General features: G+C 36.5%; 1 protein-coding gene across 4 annotated transcripts in view; it reads left to right on the top strand.

The window, feature by feature from the left end:
* Pcdh19 (protocadherin 19) overlaps positions 1-24,262 on the top strand; it is a 120,988-nt gene that overhangs the window by 58,883 nt on the left and 37,843 nt on the right. For 2 of the 4 annotated variants that reach the window (XM_012951278.2, XM_045140386.1), the window contains 2 exons: positions 434-492; positions 8,923-9,092. In XM_012951278.2, coding sequence (XP_012806732.1) covers positions 434-492; positions 8,923-9,092 — 229 coding nt within the window. Of the gene's footprint in view, positions 1-433; positions 493-8,919; positions 9,093-24,262 lie in introns of all 4 variants that reach the window. The other 2 variants (XM_012951277.2, XM_004668798.2) reach the window with 1 other exon arrangement.

The raw sequence follows: 24,262 nt of genomic DNA, 5'->3' as shown, positions 1-24,262 counted from the left end.
ATAATTATGTACTACTAATAAAAAGAAACCTTTGAACTTCTAGTCAATTTGATGGGCATAAAATTTTCTCCACTGGGAAATGGGAAGCAATTTGTTTCTGTAACGATTGTGGGTCATATTGTCTGTTCTCTATAAGTCGTAATATGGTCAGTAGCCAGCTGTATTCTAAGAAATATTCCTGTCAAGTCCACTGTGGTGTGCAGGGGTAAGTTGCTGCCTTCAGAGTGTTCTGAGGACCCCCGACAAGGTAGTCATCAAACTGCTGCCCCACTATAGCCTTGCATTCCATTGTTTCCAGCGCAGTAAAACAAAACAAAACAAAACAAAACAAAACAAAACAAAACAAAACAAAACAAAACAAAACAAAAACATTTAAGTAGGACACTTAAACTCTTCTTATGAATCATTTCTTTATCTTTTTTCCTCATTGCAGACTGAAAACTATTCTTTTGACTCCAACTATGTGAACAGCCGAGCCCATTTAATCAAAAGGTATGTTCATTTGCTTGTGTATTTCCACAGTTAAGTTTGATATAACAGAAAAAGCCAAATACTAATATTTTTAAAAAAAAAAAATAGGGCAAGGAGGGTATCGAAGGGTGGAAAACAGTAATCTGGACCCAAACAGCAATGGTACCATAAAATTCTTCTTCCTAAAAGACAGACCAAATGGCTGAACCTTCACTAGACCCTTACAGGAAACACCTGAACCACAAGACACTGGAGAGGGTAGGATCAAGACTAACCTAAATCTTCTACATCTTCCCTCCCTCCCTCTCCCCCTTCCCCCCCCCCCCCTCTCTCACTCTTGTATATTAGTTATGTTTTTCCTCAATTTCTTAGTGGGCACTGACCTGTAACCCCCACTACCAGCTTGGGGCTACCATCCACAATGAGCTTTTGATCAGAGAAACCTACAAGGTTTCCCAAAACAATGACAGACTTCTGTCAGAGTACTTGATGACCCACGAAAGGCCAGTGGTAAGACCCTATTGCTGAAGACTCCATACGCAGCTGACATGTAAAATGGAATGGCATGGCTGGAATCCAGGAGAGAGTCAGTCCTCAGACAGTCAGCGTGTCTAGTGCCAGAAGGTGCTACATGGGCGACTGGGGGAAATGACAAATATCTGTCCAAGCAACTCATTGTCTAACCTAATTAGCAACAAATAACCTGATGTGATGCCCACACAAGTGCAATAGTGGCATATAGCCATGGTGGGGAACCACCTGCTCTTGATTTGGCTAACTGATTCCCTCAGTGGTACGAGACCCATAGCTGGAGCTGGGAAACAAGTCAGAACCATACCCAAACATAAGTCTCTTGTGGATTTTAGGATGAATGCTTATATGCTTATTGTGGAAAGTTTGGATATTTCAAAAAATATTAAAAAAATACCCCTGGCCATTACATTACACAAAGGCAATCACTGTTGGCCTTTATCATATTTACTTCCTTAAATGTGCACAACATTCACAGTAAGAAACAAAATTGAGATGTTATAAAAATCTATTTGTGTTGGTGATATAGAAATCCAGTATTATGCGTACCTATTTGGAAATATGATACTTTAAATATGATACCTAAATTCTTATTGTTGTCTATTCTAAATAAAAGGAAACCTGAAATTTTATTCTCATGGATTTTCCCGTATACTCTGAGATTACTGTTACTTAGACAACTTTGAAATTTTAAAGATATTTTGATGACAGATGAACTACCTTTTACTGTTTCAGTGAGAAAGCAAAAGCAAATTTGTCTGATTTAATACTTGTCAAGATATTTTGAAGTATTTCAGATGAAATTTGAGAATTGTATAATTGGCTGGCCACAACTTAGCTAAAGTGTATATGTATACAGAACAGAGTGGAAATACTGACAAGGAGGATTTCACTTGGTACAGAGGGCACCAAAATCATCCAGTTGGTTTATGGACCCCCCAGAAAAATCAGAACTAACAAAGTAGAAACTTCTTATGTAGAAAAAAATCCAATACTTGACCATTTATATGATACCTTTATTACTGCTTCATGTAAATAGCTTCTTGAATGGTCCAGTGGTTATTCTGCAGTTAAGATTGAACACTGAGTATGTTTGTCAAAATAATAGCAATAATATAGAGAAGCAAACAGGGTATGTTAGAGCTGCAGTGGAAAAGATCTGAAAATTCTATTATTTTGTTGGCTCTAATCCCATAAATCCATCTTGCTAAAATAGCAGGATACAAGGAGAATAAATTTGCAAACTTGTGTGTTGTACAAGAAATGAGTTCATATCTAATTTAGTTTATGATGCAGCCATGTGTGTTGGTGCATGCCTTTAATCTCAGCACTTGGGAGGCAGAGGTAGGAGGAATGCCATGAGTTCGAGGCTACCCTGAGACTACATAGTGAATTTCAGGTCAGCCTGAGCTAGTGTAAGACCCTACCTCAAAAAACCAAAAAAAAAAAAAATGATGCTATAGTAACATCTGAAACTATGGTAGGTTTATCGGGATTGGTCTGGGATAGTTTGTGACCTTAAGTGATGGTTATTGGTCATTTGAAAATGGCTATCCCTGTCTTATCAGACTTAGTATAATTTGGAATTTTTTCAAGTTGCTGGGAAAATTCATTTAGATTATTTTCTTGACCCACAAAATCAAACAAAAGGTAAGAAATTTAAAATTATGTTCTTATTTTAGGAAGAAAGAAAAACTATATGTGCACAGGTTAGCATGGATTTCTAGGGGAAAAAAAAAACTCCTTTTTTTTGGCTGCAGGACTGTTACTTTCAGAGATTCTTTTTAAACTGGTAGAAGTAGTGACTTGACTTATCCTTACAGATCCTGTGGGCTGGCTCAGGGTACTTGAGAATTATATGGCCAGGGTAAATTGATAACATGAGCCTCATTTTCATAGCTTGGTAAAATGTTAAGCCTCCTGGAACCTCTCATCTTAGATCAGTCCTCAGCATCAGAACTTATAAGACAGATGATGAGATAAAGACTCATGTTCAACATTTAGCTTTGGAAATACAGGTATTTTCACAATAACTTTGAGACTCACTGGGAATTTATGGGTTTGATTAATTACTGCTACTGCTGCTGCTGCTGCTACTGCTGTTGCTGCCACCACCATCACCACCAATACCAAAACACACGCATGCACGCACGCATGCTATATCCAGGACTGTATGGGCTCTTAGAAGAAATGTCTTTGCCAGGGACCATTTCAATAAGAGGAAACATCTGAAAGCCCAGTGGCACCCACAGTTATGCTTGTTTCTATTTATATAACTGTAATATCTTGGAATTTATGGGACCAACTGAGTTCAGACAAAAACCCAATACTTGGGAAGGTGCAGGATATTTTGTGTGCTATCTTCTTATGGGGGAAAAACCCATAAATATAAAATCTTTAGTCAAATGAGAGAGATGATTAATACCAGGTGACAGAACCAGGCAAAAATTTTCAAATTGCTCATAGAAGTGTTTGAAAGAGATGATGCTATATGTGATTTCTGGAAGAACCATCTCTATGTCTGGAAAAAGCTTGTGGATAAAAAGTTATAAATTAAAAAAAATTATTATTTATCTAAGGGAGAGGAAAGAATGGATATATCAGGGCCTCTTGCCACTGCAAATGGACTCAAGACATATGTTCCACTTGGAGCATGTGCCTTTACATGGGTACTAGGAAACTGAACCTGGACTGGGCCAGCAGGCTCTGCAAACAAGTTCCTTAAAACACTGAGCCATTTCCTCAGCCATGAAATTCTATCTATCTATCTATCTATCTATCTATCTATCTATCTATCTATCTATCTATCTATCTATTCATCATAGCCATTAAATGCTAGTAGTCAACTTTCTTTTAAAGCAACAATTTCTGAACATTAGTGGGCATTAGAATCACCTGAGGGTGTCTAGCCATCTAGCTCCATCCCTAAGAAGATTCTAGTTTTAACAGCTTCCTAAGGTGATTGCAACACAGGCTGTCCAGACAATATTTTAGAATCTTCCTCATTTCATTAAACACAGCTACAATACTGATTTGACTTTCACTTCCTTCTTAATCACAAATGGAATTCCCTGAGTATATCATATCACCTACTATGAAGTATGGGAACTTCTTCCCTTTCAGATTCTTCTGTATTCTGGAAAATAGTTCTAATATTTTAAAATATTTCATTATTATTTATTTATTTGCAAGTAAGAGGCAGAAAGAGAGATATGGGGGAGAGAGAGAGAATAGGTACACCAGTGTTTCCAGCTCCTGCAAATGAACTTCAGACGCATGTGATACCTTGTGCATCTGGCGTATGTTGGTCCTTGGGAGTTGAACCTGTCCTTTGACTTTGCAGGCAATACCTAAATCATTAAGCCATCTCTCCAGCCCAGTTATAATATTTTAAAGGACAAATACAGATTAGAATTTGTGTTTATGTTCTTCTATCAAGCACTTGTGGAACAGCATGTATTAGGTGTTTTAAAATGAACTTGTTGCTGTTGGCCACCTGAGCAAAAGTAAAGACATTTGCATTTACAATACCATTGGAAGCAGGTACCCTTAATTTATTGTCCCACAAAAGTTGTTTTATAAGTCTTTCATATCCCAAGAGCTACACAGGTAGTAAATCTAGTGAAATCAGTATTTTTTTATGACTGGCATAAATTGTTATTTGTTTTGGGTAATGGTTACATCTTTTGTTTTTTTTTCTGAGAGTGAATAACTTCTCGTGCTCACAGCAGCACTTCCTTAGATTCTAGTGGTTGATTTTAATACTTCTATCCTTTTTACCTAAAACATAAAAGCTGTGGGGTTGTTTGTAACAATCAAATTCATATAAAATGGATAATCAAATTTTAAAGAGGCAGATCTAAACCCAATTAGGAGAAGTGCAGTAGAGATTGCTGATATCCAGGGATGTAACTCAGTGCAATTAAACATTATGTTTATCATGAAGCTTTTGAGAAGCCAAGACAAAATGACAAGTGCATTAGGTCATGTAGTTCTCATTATTCAATAAAAGAAATATATACATGACAGCAGAGCTATTTTTTCTGCTCCTTAATTTTTAGGAGAAATAACATAATGGGCAACGTCTGTCAATTGTTTACAGAAGATATAGAAATGTTACTTAAATATAAACGTCCTCCCAAAAGGTCATGGCCATAATATTTAATTGTAATATAATGGAGATATTATTAAATAAAATAATGATCATATTAAAATGCACATTTAGTTGAACATCTACTTGTATCTGGAATTTGTGAAATGTCTCATTGAATCCTAAGAATGGTCTTATGAAGGAAGTTATAGCACATGTATTTTATAATCAAGGAAAATGTAGTCTCAGAGCATTATGAATCATTCTAAGAGACTCTCACAGGAAGAGACACTTCGCAGATTATTACTTTTTCTAATAACTCTAAGTTCTGTGCTTCCTCCTACCCACTACACAATATGTTATAAGAATATAGTTGAAAGAACCTAGAGCAGTTACCAACTGGAGAATGATATGGTTATATCTCCCTAGAGACATTTTAAAAAATGTTTACTTATTTGTGAGGAGAGAGAGAGAAAGACAGACAGACAGACAGACAGAACATTCATGCCAGAATGAACACCAGACATATGTGCCACTTTACATGAGTAGTGGGGTATCAAATGTAGGTTGTCAGGCTTCGCAAGCCAGCACCTTTAGCCATTGAGTCATCTCTTCAGCCCCTTAGAGAATTTCTGACTGTTACACTTGGGTGGAGGTATCATTACTGGTACTTTTTGGGCAAAGGACAGGGAAGCTGCTAAACATCTCACAGGATAGACATAGCAAAGAATTACATGTCCTAAAATTCAATAGTTCCAAGGTTAAGAAGCCCAGCTCCAAGGGATGGTTAATTATATTATCTTTAGACTATATCACTCATCATCATATATCTCAAGCAACCTTTGGCAACTGTTGGAATGCATTTAGTTTAGAGTTGAATGCTCTGGCTTAAAGTGAGCATGTTATGTTGGAGATTTTAAAGAACTTTTTCATTATGTTTCAGACATCAGATAATAGAAGTTGAAAGATTATACTTGTTATCAAAATGGAGTCTGTGATACCATCTAAGCAGGCCATCACTTTTCTGTTGAGGTATATTAGTACTTACAGGCAGGGACAATTTTTTTCATAAAATTCAAATTTTGGGACTAGGAAGATGTCTCAGTTCTTAATTATGCTTACTTGAAAATCCTGACAGTCTGGGTTTGATTCTCTAGTACTTCCATAATGCCAGATGCACAAAGTGGCACGTGTGTCTAGAGTTTGTTTTCAGGGGCATAAGGCTCTGGTGCCCCCATATTCTCTCTTTCTCTCTCAAGTAAATAAACAAAAACATTAAAAAAAAAAAAAAGCTAAAATGGGCTGGAGAGATGGCTTAGCAATTAAGGTGCTTGCCTGAGAAGCCTAAAGACCCATGTTCAACTTTCCAGATCCCACATTAGCCAGACACACAAAGATAAGGCAACGTGAAAGGTCGTACATGCCCACTAGGCAACACAAATGTCAGGAGTTTGTTTTCAGTGGCTGAAGGCCCTGGCAAGCCCATTCTCTATCTATCTGCCTCTTTCTCTCTCTGTCTGTCTGTCTCCCTCAAATAAAAATACACAAAAAGTTATTATGATTTTTAAAGCTAAAAAATAAAACACAATCTTTCAATTTGTTAAAGCTATGGAATAATATTTATTGGAAGCCCCAGGAGACCAAAAATATTGAGGCACTTTAATTTTGCATTTATAATTGCTTTTCTTGACCACAAAAAAAATACAGGATGATTTTTTTATAAGAATTATACTGTGTCCTAGTGGGTTCATAGGGCCAAGTTATGTCTGTGACATAATTTTCAGGAGCTGAGTGAACTGGCCTATTGAATGACTTTAGTTCGAGTGGACAGTCAGATAACCATTCTGAATTTAATTAGCTAACAAGTCAATGCTTTACTCCATTTGACTCTTCATTTTCTTATAATTATAGCTTTCTAGTTACTCTCCTTTTGATCTTTTCCTTTTAATATTTAGGTCACAGAGTACTCAACATTTAGGTTGGCCATATGTTAAAAATTTGCTATAATTCTTCTTGACCAAGTGTTAAGAGTGACAGTGTATCCATTGTGTTCATGGCATCACCCTTCATCTATGTACTGAATATTCTTATCAAATCACAGAAAGCAAGGCCTATAAATGTCCAAGGTTGAGCTCATCAAGTAAGTTATAAGTTATCCTCACAGTGATCATTTTACAGAGGCACAGTATGTCTGTTGGGGCTTGTCTTAATTCCAAAACTCTTGTTGAGACAGCAGTTCATTTTTCTGGGTATGAATTAGTTGTGGTCTCATTGAGTAGGGTATGTAATCACTAGCCATTCAGTATTTCAGAAGCATGACATAGCATAGTTGTAAACTGAGGCAAGATACCCAAGGTATTCCTAATAGCAAATGGATCTTTTATGGTGTGCCTCATGTGTCATTCTCCATTCTTTGAAAAATTGTGTGAAGTTCTTGGCTAGTATGTTTAATGCATTGCATGGCAATTGCTTTAATAAATGAAAGGATAATTTTCCTCACAAACTCCTGAACAAAAGTTTCCATTATCTTAATATAGATATGTATACATGCAGTTCTATTGCTATTTACTCTCTGGCTCTTTTCTTACTTTTATCTTAACCTCCTATATTAGGTTATTTTTTTTTTAGATAAACCAAAATTGCACGTATACCTGTATGTCTGTGTCTACATTTCTGTCTATGACTGTGTCTGTATCTGTGTCTATCTGGAATAAATTTTATCATATGGCATTGGTTCATGCAATTATGGAGTCTGAGAAGTTCTGCTTTGTATCATTTATAATCTGGAAAACCAGGAAAGATGGAGGTATAGTTTGAAGGCCTGAGAACCAGAGAAACAATTCTGAATCTGAAGGCCTAAACCTAAGGAGCACTAACTGTGAGGGACTATTGATGGCCCCATTCAAGCCATTTAACAGAGAGAAAATTCAGCCTTCTGCCTTTTTGTTCTATTCAGCCCTTCTTCAATGGACTATATGATACCTCTAAACACTAGGGAAAAACATGACTTACTCAAATTACCTCTCCAAATGCTACCCTCTTCTGGGAAATCCCTCATAGAAACATCTAGAAATCATGTTTGACTAGATTCCTGGACAACCCTTGGGCTGGTCAAATTAACACAGAATTATCCATCACATGTGCCAAGCACCAAATTTCTCCTTAGTTTCTTCCTATTTTCTTTTTCTTTTAAGCACATTCTAGTCATTTCTACTCAGAATAGACATGTAAATTGGGCACATTGGTTCGGGCCTGGGTTCTAAATTATGGAACTAGACTAAGTGGATTTGGCTTAGATGCACTACATTTTTATTTTTTTTAGAAATTTGACCTTGGGCATGTTATGCAACTTATGTGTATCTCTGCTATCCATAAATAGGAATATTAGTAGTACTTTTCATTTATGGAGTCTTGATGACATAAAACTTAATTAAGATTCATCACTTAAAATAGTATTCCTGGTATAGAAATCCCTTAGTAAATATTAGCTATTTCCATTTTACTTTGATTGTATAAGATTAGAAAAAAAAATGGTGACATGCTTTAGAAGTTATTTGAGATTTGGATGTTCTTTCACCTTCCCTTTAGTGATGCATTGAAAAGAAGCAAATGAAAATATTACCTGCATCAGCATCCAATAGTGAGAAATTCCCTGTAATGTTAAATTCCATTATCTTAAACAGAAATATAACTTCTCTCCATCCCCACCCTTTTGGACCATCTAGCCACTGTTGGCCTCATTACAGAGCTTACATCATCCTGGCTTGGATAGATTTTAAAAATCAGATATATCACAGTTGTAAATTAACATTATTTCTTCCACCTAGCAGCTCTACCTTCAAGGACCTGGAGGGCAACAGCCTGAAGGACAGTGGACATGAGGAGAGTGACCAGACTGACAGTGAGCATGATGTCCAGAGGAGCCTGTACTGTGATACTGCTGTCAATGATGTGCTGAACACCAGTGTGACCTCTATGGGATCTCAGATGCCTGAACATGGTAAGGATTGGCCAAATATAAGTGGTAGCAGTGGGCTCCAAAGAATGTAGAGTGTAAGTACAAACAAGATAATAAGTCAAGATAACCACTTCACCCACTTATCAATAGCACCAATAGGGTTTGAGATATTATAACACCTAGCTAGATTTTCAGATTGTATAATGTTGGGGCCTTGTAGAAAAGGACTATATGGACATATCACATACATTCAATTCAGTAATTACAAAGCTGAGAACATAGGAAATGAACAGATTCCTTCTTTCCATTAATAAATGTCTCTTTTGGTTATAGTGCATGGATTCAGCTGATCAATTGAATAGCATAGAACATAGCCCTAAAGAGACCAAAGGGATGGCTTTATTTCCTTGCCAAACTGGTTTACTCCACCCAGAGAGAGAAACTCTGTTCTCTGACCACAGATTGTATAGTCTTTCCTGAGGATAGAAAATACCAAACTTCCCATTTTGTCTTCAGGGCTGCTATTTCAAAATCATCTAGCTATTACAAAAATCCACTCCATTGGTCATAGGGGAGGCAGGGTAAGAGAATGTGGCTGATTCAGTGTAAAACATTTGTAACTGTGAAATGCCCTTCAAAGCACAGGTCCAAAGTAGAAAAATCTGTATTTGTGAGCTCAGCCACACATAGTTTTTACAAGAGGTGCTATTTTAAATTATGTTAGGCAAAAACTAGGGTATAAAATATAATCAGAGTTCAATGGAGACAGAGTACTCACATGCACTTGGTCACAAATGTCATTTTCCATATCTTCCTGATGTAAACATGGCATGCAAACAGCCTGCTTTTTTCAATTAAGAAGCAGAATTCAATTTGGTATTTAGGCTCAGTGAAGCTTCAGAATGCTTGGCTATGTATTGAGAAAAGCTAGATTCATGCTCAGCTGGAAGCCCTACTGCTATAAGTCTTAAAAATGAGAAAACAAAATATGGTTATTATATGCTGGTCTTCAGCTGTCTCATTTCACTGTAGACATCAGTAAATGCTTTTATTTTTGTTTTGTAAATGAATCAAAAATGTATGATTCACAAAATAAAATGTTTCCTTTGGGAAAAAAATAGTTACTGTGGATTCTATCAAATTGTCTAATCCATTCCCTCCTCTGGAGACCCAAATGTCAAAGTCTATGGCATAGAGAGGCCACTACCAATTGTACATTTCTGCCTTCTTTAATTGGTATGTGGTGACATCTGCAGAGATAATATACTTTTTTGGAAACCTTACTGTGACTGGGGAAGAAAAACATTGAACATTTATATGACTGAAACTGTGGCAATTTAATTCTCTGAGGATTAGAAGTATGTCACAGGATTCAGACAGATATGTATCATTTAATACTCATGTGTGTCCCAAAGAAATGCTTTGTTCATTTATTTCAGGAAGGAGTTTCGCTAGATATTCTCTAAAATGAAATGACTTCAAGAAAGGAAATAGTCATAATTGATTCTCACTTTATGCCTGGGTAGAACATCTGTTTTTATTTTTGACACATTTCTTTAGGAAAACAATATTAGTGACTTCAGCTAGATTTTCTGTATATTTCTTAAAATGGGTTTTATTACGTACTGTGTAGATTGAATAATAGTGAGAGTATTTGAAAATAAATGTAGGATAGTATCCCAAGACTCTCATACATTTTTTGCTATTCTGTTTTGGCAACTCCTTTATAATTTGTTTCTCCATATCTGATTTACATGCATATATCTTCTTTTTTCACCTATAGTTCCAACAGTGGCTAAACTTTAAGGAATTTATAACTTGAGCAACAGTGGTTTAAATACAGAGGGAATCTTATTAAAATATCAGCTTTTTACCTTGTGATTTTCCACTACTTCTGCTGCTTTTGTTGTAATGATACAAAGCTGCATGTTGCAAATCCACTCTAGGATTTCTGTAGAGAGAGTATCAGCAGCTAACTTGGTTATATTATTACTACTTCAAAACATAGCAATGGTTTCAACAATCAATATTTTATAGAATTTACTATCTCAAACCTGAATTTTCATGAATGTGTCTCATTTTGTCTGTAGGCAAATTAGTTGAAAGACACCAACTGGGTGAAATTACCATGCAAGGCTGATGATGTTGATCTTTCCGACAAAGCTATGAACCTGATATTTCTTTTGGTTTTGTGAAGACCAGTGCAAAACTGGGCCAAATGTATTAAACAAAGTATAAGTTACACTGTTGTATTAAGGCGTCTGGTTAACTTTGAATTCCATATCTGTGGCTCCTTTCTGTGATATTTTAATTTGAATATGTTTAATTTGCATATATGTGGACACATGATAAGAAATTTCAGGGCACTAAAAATGAAGATGATTTTAAAGACCCATTTTTCCTTGTCTGGGATTGATTGATCCATGATTATATTGTGTTGTCAGCATTTGAGTACAAATAACAAATTATATATTATCCTCTTGGAGAGATACATAGGCCCTAAGTTTCTTCATACTGCCAGAACTTACTTTAGTATTTCTTTTTGTAAATTTGTACTTTGAGTAAGGGCCCAAATATCTTAATTTTCAATAGCTTTTTTTAAAAAATTTTTAAATTTTTATTAACAGTTTCCATGATTATAAAAAAAGTATCCCATGGTAATTCCCTCCCTCCCCACCCCCACACTTTCCCCTTTGAAATTTCAATAGCTTTTTAACACAAACCTGTCTAGGCATTGGAATCCAGGATCACCATATTTAATGAAAGAAGAAGAATATATAAAAGAATTTTTGAATTAATAGGGCAAAGGTCAAGTGTTTTGTCATGGCCAATTAGGATTGTGTTTTGATTACCCTGTGCAAATAAATTTTGTGCTGGGTCAGAATGGTAATAAAAGGGAATGACATGTGTCTCTGCATTCTGTACCACTATCAATCCTGGTATTTTCCTTAATATGTCTGAGACCAGGACAGAAAGTGGATGAACTTGCTGAGCTGAATTTCCTAGTTACCAGCACAATTAGAAATTTATGTGCTATGTACCATGCCCACGAATTAATGTATCCCATCTCAGTTTGCCCCTAGTCCTATGATCTTGTTGTTACCACTTCCCAGAAAAGCCATTGGAGAATTTATGACCTCTCTTCCTGGCATATGGTAATGTTTAGAAAGTTATCTTTCAATAGGTCTCAGGGCACCTTGAGAACAAGTAAATGTTATTTTGGGCAGACTTATCATCTGACTTGGTTTCTGAGGTGATTTGGTGCTGAGGTTGGTAGTCAAAATCAAATCTCTTAAGCAATGCCTTTCCAGTATTAATTTATTTGATAAATTTACTACCTTTTTAAAGAGATAAGAATGTTGACTTCCCCAGTTATTGTACACCTGGAGGTATTACTGAGTATGAATCTTCCTCATCCAGTTTATCTCTGAGTTGAGGAATGCTGGAGTTAATAGGCATGAGGCCCCTCTTCACTTCTTTGCAAGATATTTAAGGTTACATGAATATACTATTATGTATATTTTAATATTCATCTTGATATGAAATTGGCATTTATGGGAATCATATCAATCACTGTGCACTAGTACCAAGCCCACCTAATTTGTTGCAAACCAGTTAATCTTTCCTTATGATTTTAATTATTGATTATAAGTTCATCTACTAAAAAGAGGATTCTAATTGCTCTTATATGCACCCAATTTGTAGTTCACTACGACATTGAATTAGTTTCCCTCCCATACTAATTAGTACCAAATGGAAGTAATGCACAGAAATTTATAGTAACATTTACCTGCTTTTCACATCCAAATGCACCCCACTACAATATGAGCATTACTTTATTTTTGGAAGTGTAGGTTCTTCTAATTTTTTCTGAACTTGTTTGTTTACTAGTGGCATCACTTAAATATTACTCAACATATTTTTTTGTGGAAAACATGAATTTGAATAACTTGATGTGCACCTAATGTGACTGCTGCTACAAATTAGCCATGAAAATCTTTCCTAGTCTGCATTCTATGTATAGCATAGTGTCAATCACAGGTGTATTAAGATGTTTACACTCTCAACACTCTGCCAACAATGTGTAATTTCATTTTCTCCAGCCTTTTAATGCAATGATGAGTCAGTGACTGAACATCTCCTTCTTTATCTTCTTCTCTATCCCCCTGGCTCACCTCTCACCTTACTGAATTTCCAAACATTCATTTCAATTAATCTCTTGGCAAAACAGGGAGTTCTCAGTGGAGAATATTTTGTGACATTGCAAAGCAGTGTGCTGCTGAGTTCCAGAAATTATGGCATGGACCAGATGTTCATAGAGTAATTGAAAATTCCATTTTATCAGAATAACATTTGTTGTCAAAAAGTTTTATCTTTACTTCAACAAAGAGGTAGATTAGGTCCCCCTGGGCCTGAATTAGCATCTTTGAGGCTAGATGTACTCTTTTGTAATTCATGTGGTTATTTCTTCCCCAGTTTTGCTCATATACGAATTTTAAAAAAGTCTTCATTTTCTTGCAAATATACCTACTAAATGTTTAATTATTTGGACATAGGACTGTGTCTACAGTGTTTCTATGTATATTAATTCCATTGTCTTTCATTCTACCTTAGGTATTGGCGTATTCTAATATGGAAAAAGCATAACACACACAAATATACATTATTAATCCATTCAACTGTGTTTTTTACTTTTTATTTTAAATTAAAATTTATTATCATTATTAAGAACATGTTTTGTATGGATACATCATATGTTGGTATCCTCATTTCCCACATCCCTATCCCCATTCTGCTTGGGGAGCCTCCTCAGTGGGCTTGTAGGGATTCCCTATAGTATTGTGGGTTATGTGCACTCAACTGTATTTTTTAAAAAAAATTTGTTTAATTTTATTTATTTATTTGAGAGCAACAGACAGAGAGAGAAAGAGGCAGATATAGAGAGAGAATGGGCACTCCAGGGCCTCCAGCCACTGCAGACGAACTCCAGATGCATGCGCCACCTTGTGCATCTGGCTAATGTGGGTCCTGGGGAATCGAGCCTTGAACCAGGGTCCTTAGGCTTCATAGGCAAGCACTTAACCACTAAGCCATCTCTCTAGCCCTCAACTGTATTTTTAAGGACCCACTATGCATGTGACTTTGAAAATTGAATGTGCCAACTGGTGCTTTTGTTTACTGTGAAAACCATCTTTTTAATTTGCTGTAACTGAGGTCTGCTGAGGGAACCAAGGTCATCTCAATGATAAAATAAATTAGTTTTTTCCATTTTTAAAAATCATCAAAAATCTTGTTAATATAATGCCAATAAAGGAAAAATTATGGCTAGGCATGGCAAGCCCTCTAGAGGCAGAGTTAGGAGGATTGCTGTGAGTTTGAGGCTAGACTAGGACTACGAAGTGAGTTCCAGGTCAGCTTGGGCTAGATTGGAACCTTACTGAAAAAAAGCTAAAAAGAGTCAAAGAAAAGAAAAGAAAAAAAGCTACACAAAATATTACTTTAATCAATATCTTGTTTTCAATGGCATATCATGAATATTTTTCCTCACTCTAATTTAAAGGAGACAATTTTAGCAAGCATTTCTTAAAATATCCCTTTTCTGCGTTTGAATTTCCTGTTCACCTTTGGTTAATTCACTATTTGATAAAAGATTTAATCTCAGTAAACTCAGTTGTGTTGCTGTCTTATGAACACTTACTATCTAGTTCCCATTTTCCTCTGATGTCCAGGAAATTTATCTTTTCTAAGAGTTGGAGATAGCATGGTAGGTATAGAAAGAGGGTTGATGGGTGGAGCTTCCCTCCCCTCCCCTCCCCTCCCCCTTCCCTTCCTTTCCCTTCCTTCCCCTCCCCTCCCCCTTCCTTCCCCTCCCCTCCACTTCCCTTCCTTTCCCTTCCTTCCCCTCCCCTCCCCTCTCCCTTCCCTTCCTTCCCCTCCCCTCCCCTCCCCTCCCCTTCCCTTCCCTTCCTTCCCCTCCCCTCCCCTCCCTTCCTTCCCCTCCCCTCCCCTTCCCTCCCCTCCCCTCCCCTCCCCTCCCCTCCCCTCCCTCCCCCCTTCACTCCCCTCCCCTCCCCTCTCCTCCCCTCCCCTTCCCTTCCCTTCTCTTTCCTTTCCCTTTCCTTTCCTTTCCCTTCCCTTTCATCCTTTCCTCTCCTCGCCTCTTCTTTTCTTTTCTTTTTCTCCATTTAAACTACATTGCTATACCAGAAAATTGGATTCCTACCAAGGCATTGCTTACATTTTATTGAAAAGGCTGTCAGTAAAATAAAAGTTTGCAGGTATCTAATGGGAACATGCATGTTGTTAGTTGTTTACTAGTATTATGTTGCCATAGGTGTTTCAGTCAGAAACTTCTTTATAGTACAGTTTACTATCAGTTTCTCCAAGTAGTATATTAGGAATAATACCAACTGTTCATATACAGTCAAATGAAAAGCACCATTTGTATACACACTAATGTTTTATGAACCATTTGGCATTTTTAGTTGTCTCATATTCAAAGTCATTTGAATATTTATTATTATTAATTACTACCTGTGAGAAGAGATAAATTATTTAGCAAGTAAATAAGTGTCACGGGCTCTCTGGACTAGTTAGTTTGAATCAAGTATTGTTATGTCTCATTACTTGGAATGTATTGGAAGATGGTGGGTACAAATATATATATATGCAGATAAATAGAGAGAGAGAGAACTGAAAAACTCAGAACTTCATTATTTAGGAATTTATAGCCCACTAGCACACATGGTCCATTATGGAGTTTGGAGTTTGTTACATATGAACAATGAAGATATTGACTAAGATTATTTCAACTGGGAAGCAAAATACACTTAAAAGGAGCTTTAGTATAATGGGGTCTTATTGGAAGAATAGTGAAAGTTGGACCCTAGCATTGTTTGTGAGATAAGATTGTGCTCTGTTTGAATAATTTTCTAGGTGAATATTGCCAGATGTTTCCTGAAAAGGTAAGTTTTATAGGCCAGGGTGAATAGATATACTACCAATAGGATAAAGGAGAAGACAGTAGTTAAATTATCCTAATGGGTCAGGTTTCATACACTAGGGCTTGTTAAACTTTTTCCACTCAAGACTCCATTTTCACCTGAGAATTGTTTACATGACACTGGGTATAAGGGCATGTAAAATAAGTATACAAATCAAATATTTACTGATAATAAATACAAATAAATTTTTGTAGAAAATTCTTTGTAATACATATAATTTTACATCTAAAAGATGAGAGCAAATTTTATACCAATAAAATGGATTTTCTTGTTTATTTGTACAAAAGAATTAAATCTTGTGGAATATTTGATGTTGCAGGACCCAAAGAGATCTCGATTATTTTAGAGTTGATAAATATTTTAAATTTATAATTTCCAATGCTGAGAATGGCATTTTGTATTAATGTGTAGTGCAAATGGCAGAAGAATATATTTTTTTATTTATTAGTTTTCTATTCTGCAAGTACAGGCAGTTTGGTACCATCATTAGGCTCATCCGTGAACTACCCTTCCCCATTGGCCCCTCCTTGTTGAGGTATATGGGTCGTGCATTGTGGAGTTAGCCCATAGTTATTGGTATGATAAATGTCTCTGCATATCATGACCCAGCATGTGGCTCTGACATTCTTTCTTCCCCCTTTTATGCAAAATTTCCCTGAGTCATGTTGGGCTCATTTTTGGTCTGCTTCAGTGATGAGGTGATTGAACCTCTGAAGCTCAGGCTCAATGATTTGGTAGCAGTTGATTTTTCTCTGTGTTGGTCTCCTTCCCCCTTGTCTGGTATCTGGTTCATCAGGAAAACAGCACCCTTGCTTGTTTTGACAATTTTCCTAGTTTCAGTCAGGGCCCTTTTGAGGTATGATGGGGTGGGTCTATCCTTAGGATCTGCATCTATCTGAAACAGAGAAGCAGATTCTCCAACGGAGAGTAAGTTAGCACCAGGACAAATGAGATAGCCCTTACTTTTTTTTTATAGAGAGTTTAATAGGTGTAGGCCCTCTTGTGGCCCATTATTGATGGTAGCTTGATATTGGAGAGTGGTCTTATGATTGGATATGGTTCTGATTTGTTTCCCAGCTCCAGCTATGGGTCTTGTACCACTGAGGGGATCAGTTAGCCAAATCAAGAGCAGTTGGTTCCCCACCATGGCTGTGTGCCACTATTGCACTTGTGTGGGCATCACAACAGGTTATTTGCTGCTAAGTAGGTTTGACCATGAGTTGCTTGGACAGATATTGGTCGTTTCCCCCAGTCGCCCATGTAGCACCTTCTGGCATTAGACACACTAACTGTCTGGGGACTGACTCTCTCCTGGCTTCCAGCCATGTTGTTCCATTTTATGTGTCAGCTGCATATGGTGTCTTCAGCAATAGGGTCTTACCACTAACCTTTGGTGGGTCATAAAGTACTCTGACAGAAATCTGTCATTCTTTTAGGAAACCTTGTGGGTTTCTCTGATCAAAATCTCATTGTGGATGATAGCCCCATGCTGGTACTGGGAGTTACAGGTCAGTGCCCCCTAAGAAAATGAGGAAAACGGTGACTAATATACAAGAGTTAGAGAGAAGAGAGAGAGAAAGGGAGAGGGATGGGGAGGGAGGGCTTCGAAGGGGTGGGGAACACTAATCTAGACCCAAACGGCAATGGTACCATAAAATTCTACTTCCTAAAAGGCAGACCAAATGTCTGAACCTTCACCAGGCCCTTACAGGAAACACCTGAACCACAAGACTGGAGAGGGTAGGATCAAGGCAGAAGAATGTTTAAGACCATTTAAGAAATTATTAGAAATTCTGTCCTAATCCTCAGTCAAAGTTCTTTTGATGACTTTTGTAAATGTCAAGTTAGCATACAAGCAGTTCTTTAAAACATAAAACTCCATAACACAATTTTCAGCAGCTTATGCATTAAAACAATCCAAAAAGATACTAATTTGATACTTTCATGCTGAGGGATTATGGTAGGAAACTATTAAGTCTGTGTTTTTTATAATTAACAATTATATGTCTATAATAACAGAAAACTGTGTTACAGTAAAATGCTGACATTCATGATACATAATAGTTTTGAATCTGAGACAAGGTGTTTCAGACAGTGTTTGTTGGTGGTGTGTCCTGTGAGGGCATGCTTGGTGCCAAGTGCACATGTTGTGTGTCCAGAGCCAAGGTAGAAGTGAAATTGCATGACACAACACTGGCATGCACTTTCTGGAACACCTTGGATTCATTATATGCATGATTTTGAATACATTTTTGGTGGCTATATTTCAGAAAATTTACTATTGTCAAAATTCTCACGATCCCCATATTCAGTTATATGAAGCTACATGGGGTTATGATCCATATTTTAAGAAGCTGTGATAAAGACTGTTTCATATGTACAAAAATTTCATTGAAATGGAAAGATTCTTATCTTATTTGAACCTTTCTTTCTATGTAACATTGTTTCTGTTTAGTGATAAGATTGGGTAATGACCATAAATAATTTTAGGACAAAGAAACATAAATTTAAAAACCTCTTTTCTTTATTATGGAATTAATATGGATAATTCAGTTTAGTGATAGTTTAAAAATCAATTTAAAGACCCTTAAAATTATATGTCATTTCTTTATTCTATAGCCACTTATAAGATTACTTTCTTGTCTTGCCCTAGATGCTTTTTATCATCAAGAGTTGGGATTTGTGAAAATATTTTTAATCTCTGTCATTAATAGATAGCTCATTGACAATACGCTTTTTGGGTCAAGGAAAGTTTCTTTTACATATGAACATTGAAAAGGTTATTTTTCTTCGTCAAAGTCTTTTTAAGTTTTAGGTTTATAAGTCTTGCCCACAACAAAACTTCAGCATAGGAAAAGGCTCACAAAGTACCAGGTCAGACAAGGCTTAAGGTGGCCTGTAGAACCTTGAGAAAATGTGCCTGTTAGGGAATTAAACAACAAGCTCCTTTGGAGATGTTTTAAAAGCTCTCACATAATCTAGGCTCTGGTCATACATGACCATTTAAAACTCAAGGTGGATGGACAAAACATATTCTTTTCTAACTGGGAAGGATGGAATGCCATAAACCATTTTTCTAGGTAGAGAGGACACAAAATAGTGCTTTATGGTCACAGCTAAAAAGAGTGTCAATGGAATAGTCACCAGAGTTGTTTTGGACCAAATCATTTGGCGATAGACATGGGTATGTGGGTCATAAATTCAGAATGGCATTGTGAAATTTTAGGTTTTATGGGGAGCTGTGGATGTTACTTAGATAATAAGGAAGTCAGTTATCTACTGTGGTTGGAGGTATGTACAAGATGTCATGTAGCAGAGGTGATTTGAAAGATACTGATTCCAGAAGGGGCTAAAAGAGTTTATTACAAAATGGACTTTGGTTGAGTTCACACTGGCACATTGAAGAGGCCATGGCAGAGACCTTTATTTTATTTTATTTTATTTATTTCATTGTTTGGGGTAATTATTATTATTATTATTATTAGCAACATATTTTGTATGGATACATCATATACATCATGTGTTGGTACCCTCTTTTCCCTTGTCCTGACCCCCATTCTGATGGGGACCCTCATCTGTAGGGTTGCAGTTATTCCCTATGGGGTTGTGGATTATGCTTTGTGGAAGCATCAGTCTGTTGTTTTTGCCGGGAGGAATGTCTCTGGGCATGCTATCTCAACCTGTGGCTCTTACATTCTTTCTATCCCCTCTTCTGCAAAATTCCCTGAGCCATAGTGGGTGAGTTTTAAGTCTACTTCAGTGATGAGCTCTTAGTAGCCTCTGGATCTCTGTTTTGGTAAGTTGAGTATCCTCAGGGTCTGTCTCCTACATTCTTGTGCTCATCTCCCCAATTCCTCTGTGAATTCAACTGTGGTTTGGCTGAAAGGTGAGGGGTAGTTTATCTCCTTCCATCTTACTACCTTCTGAAAAAGAACAGATTCTCTAACGGAGAGTGAAGTCAAGATAAGCATTATTAATTTAGGGATAATTTGATATATGCAACCCATCTTTTAGTCAAAGGCTAATGAGAGCTGAGTATGGAGAGCATAATCTTTGACTACATGAGATTCTGATCTGGCTCCCAATTCCAGATATGGGTTCCATTACACTGAGTGGATCTCTTAGCCAATCAGAAAGCTATTTCTTATGCACCAAGGCTGTGTGCCACTATTTCACTGGTGTGTACATTCTGTCAGGGTGTTTGCTTCTGAGTAGCTTAGACATCTGGTTGCTTAGACCATTGTTAGCCATGTTCATGTAGCACTTTTCAGCACTAGACAGGTTAACTCTCTGGGGACTGGCTCTCTTCTAGATTCCAGCCAGGTCTCTCCATGTTCTGTGTCAGCAGCATATGGTGTCTTCAGCAATAGGGTCTTACTTTTGCCTCAGGGGGTAATTAAGTGCTTTGAAAGAAACCCATCTTCTTTTGAGGATTTTGTAGGTTTCTCTGATCAGCACCTTATTGTTGGTAGCAACTGATTTCTGGTACTGGAGTTACAGGCCAGAGACAAACAAAAGTTAAACTTTGGCTTCATCCCACCTTACCCAAGGCCCTTCTTTTCAGGTGCTCCCACACCCCATGGCTATTTTGAGGGTTATTATCTTTTAATCTGTCTCCAGGATAAAGTTTTATATGGTACCAGTTAATTTTGAGTTTAGATTTATGTTTGTTTTCCCCTACTTTCCCTTCACCGCAAAGTCTTCCATCCTTACTGTCTTGGCCTTTACTTGATTATCAGGTATGTCAGCAACTTTAACTGATCCAGGTTAGGAACCACAGATTATTGACACCGTGTGACATTTGTCTTCCTGTGATTATGTGAGTTCACTATGTATAATATATTCCAAGTATGTTCATTTTTCTATAAATTTCATTGTATCATTTTTTCTTAATACTGAGTATCATTCCAGTCCACAACTTTGTTATCCATTTATCCAATGATGAGCATGTGGGTTTATTCCAGGTTTTAGCTATAATGAATTGAACAGCTATAAACATGGATGAGCAAATATCTCAGTAGTGAAGCATGGGATATTTTGGATAAATGGTCTTTAAGGGTATAACTGGGTCTCTTAGTAGCTCAATGTTCATTCTATTCAGGAATCTCAATATTGATTTCTATAGTGGTTGTACAAATTTACATTCCCCCCAACAGTGGATGAGGGTTCCTCTTTCCCCACATCCTAAGCAACATTTGTCATTGTTAGATTTTTTAAATGATTGCCATCTTTACTGGAGTCAGGTAGAATCTCGTAGTTGTAATTTGCATTTCCCTAATGGTTAGTGATGTTAATATTTTCTTAAGTGTTTCTTAGCCTTTTCTATTTCTTTTCTATTTCTCTGAGAATCCCCTGTTCATTTCACTGCCGTACTTTAGGAGTGAGTTGTTGGATTTTTTATTGTTTATTTTATTGTATTTTATTTTATTTGTTTTGAGTTCTTTGTAGATTCTAGATATTAGGCTTCTGTCAGTGGTATAGCTGACAAAGATTTTCTCCCATTCAGTGGGTAATCTATTGGCAATGCTCCTGGTGTGTTTGTCTGTTTACAAGCTTTATGAGATCCCATCGGTTGAGTGATTATTTAATTTCCTTAGCTACTGGGTTGTTCTGGAAGACTTTCCCCACTCCTCTGTCATGGAGAGTGCCTCCTATTATTTCTTCCAGTAGGAGAAGAATTTCATGTCTTATCCTGAAGTCTTTAACTCATTTAGACTTTTTTTGTGTACAGTGAATTGAGTGGTTCTAGTTTCATTTTTCAACATATAGTTATCCAATTTGTCTAGCACCATTTGTTGAAAATGTTGCCTTTTCTCTAATCTACTTTATTAGCACCTTTTAAAAAGATCAAGTAGCTATAGTTACTTGACCTAAGGTCTGGGTCTTCAATTCTGTTCCATTGGTCTGTTTCTTTTTTATGCCAGAATCATGCTGTTTTTGTTACTATGTCTTTGTAATGTAGCTTTAGATCAGGTATGGTGGTATCTCCAGAGGTGTTTCTGTTGCTGAGGATATGTTTTTATATAAGAGGCCTGTTGGCATTTGACATATATTTTGAGAACATTTTTTTTTTCTATCTGTGAAGAATGATGCTGGAATTTTCATTGGTATTGCATTAAATCTATAGTTGCTTTTGGCAGAATTGCCATTTTCACAATATTAATTTTACCTATCTAGGTGCATGGGAGGTCTTTCCATCCTCTCAAATCCTCCATAATATCTTTCTTGTGTCTTTTATGATTTCATTATGATGGTCTTTCACATCCTTGGACAGTGTTATTGCAAGGTATTTAATTTTTTTGTTGCTATTGAAAATGGGACCATCTTGCTGTACATAAAAAGGCTATTCATTTTTGTGTGTTTATTTTGTATCCTGCCAATTTACTGAAGAAAATAATCACCTTCAGAAGTTTTGACATGGAGACTTTAGGGTCACTTATGTATAGGACCATGTCATCTGTAAATAGGGCTCACTTTTTTCTTCATTTCTAATTTGTATCCCCTTTATTTCTTTATTCTGTCTTATTGCTTGGATTAGTACTTCTAGTAATATGTTGATCAGCAGTGGTGAGAGTGGGAACCCCTGTCTTGTTCTTGATCTCAATGGTAACTCCTTTAGTCTTTCCCCATTAAGTACTATTTGGTTATAATATATAGCTTTTATTGTGTTGAGACATAAACCCACCATGCTTATTCTTTCACGTTTTTTGATCATCAAATGGTGTTTTATTTTGTCAAAGGCCTTCTCTGAATCAATTGAGATGATCATGTGGTTCTTACAATTAAGTTTATGTATGTGTGTATTATGTTGACCAGCCTCTATATGTTAAATTATGTCTGCATCCCAGGGATGAAGCCTACTTGATCAAAGTGTATAATGCTCTTGATATGTTGTTGAATTCAGTTTGAGAGGACTTTGTTCAGGATATTTGCATCTAAATTCAGGGTTATAGGCCTATAGTTTTTGCTTCTTGGTTTATCTCTGTGTGGTGTTGGTATTAGGGTATTGTTATCTTTATAAAATGAGCTGGGAAGGATTTGCTGCTCTGAGATTATGCAAAAAAGTTTGAGAAAAATTGGTTTCAGTTCTTTAATGAAGGTTTGATAAAAGAATTCACCTGAAAAGCCATTCATTTCTGGACTTCTCTTTTGGGGGAGTTTTATTATTATTATTATTATTACCTTTTCAATCTCCATGTATGTGATAGGCTTGCTTAGAAGATTAGTCTGCTCTGAGTATAGTTTTGATAGGTGGTATATGGCTCAGAATTCATCCATTTCTTCCAGATTATAAAATTTTGTGGAGCAGAGATTTTGGGGCCATGTGCTAAGGATTCTTCCAATTTCATTGATGTCTGTTGTGACCTCTCTTTTTTCATTTCTGATTTTGTTAATTTGAGCCTTTTCTTTTTTTCTTGATCAAATTCTCCAGTGGTTTATCAATCTTATTTATATTTTCAAAGAAACATTTAGTTGATTTTTAAAATTGTTTTCTTAGTTTCCAGTTCATTAATTTCTGCTCTGATCTTCATTATTTCTTTCCATATGGAGTTCTTAGAGTTGGAGTCTTCTTGTTTTCCAATACCTTTAGGTGGACAGTTAGGTTACTAATTTGGGGTCTCTCCATCTTTGTTTTGAAGGCATTTATGTCTAGGAATTTTGCACTTGGGACTGCCTTCATTGTGCCCCATACGTTTTGGTTGGCTGTGTTTTCATTATTTTTCAATTCTAGGAATTTTACAATTTATCTTTTGATTTCCTCCACAACCTGTTCATTGTTTAAAAGTGTGTTGCTCAGTCTCCAGTTGCTGGTGGAGTTCTTGATGTGTATCTTGTCAATTTGTAGCTTTAAAGCAATGTGATCTGACATGATGGAGGAATTTATGGAGGAATGCTTTATGGCCTAATATGTGATCTATTTTGGAGAAGGTTCCATGTGCTGATGAGAAGAATTTGTGTTCTGTAGTATTGGGTTGGAAAGTTCTGTAGATATCCATTAGGTCTAGTTGATCTATGGTGTAGAGCTTTGATTTTCTGCTTGGATTTTCTGTCTGTTGATGATAGTGGAGTATTAAAGTCTCTGACTATGATGGTGCTGGTATTTATTTCTATTTTGTTGTCAAGTAGGTTTTGTTGTATAAAATGTGATGCACCTGTGTTTGGTGCATATATACTTATGATTATGGTGTTCTCATGTTGGATCATTCT

The sequence above is a fragment of the Jaculus jaculus genome, chromosome X (assembly GCF_020740685.1).
Source record: "Jaculus jaculus isolate mJacJac1 chromosome X, mJacJac1.mat.Y.cur, whole genome shotgun sequence".
Classification (NCBI taxonomy): Eukaryota; Metazoa; Chordata; class Mammalia; order Rodentia; family Dipodidae; genus Jaculus; species Jaculus jaculus.
This window is presented reverse-complemented; position numbering and strand designations above follow the sequence as displayed.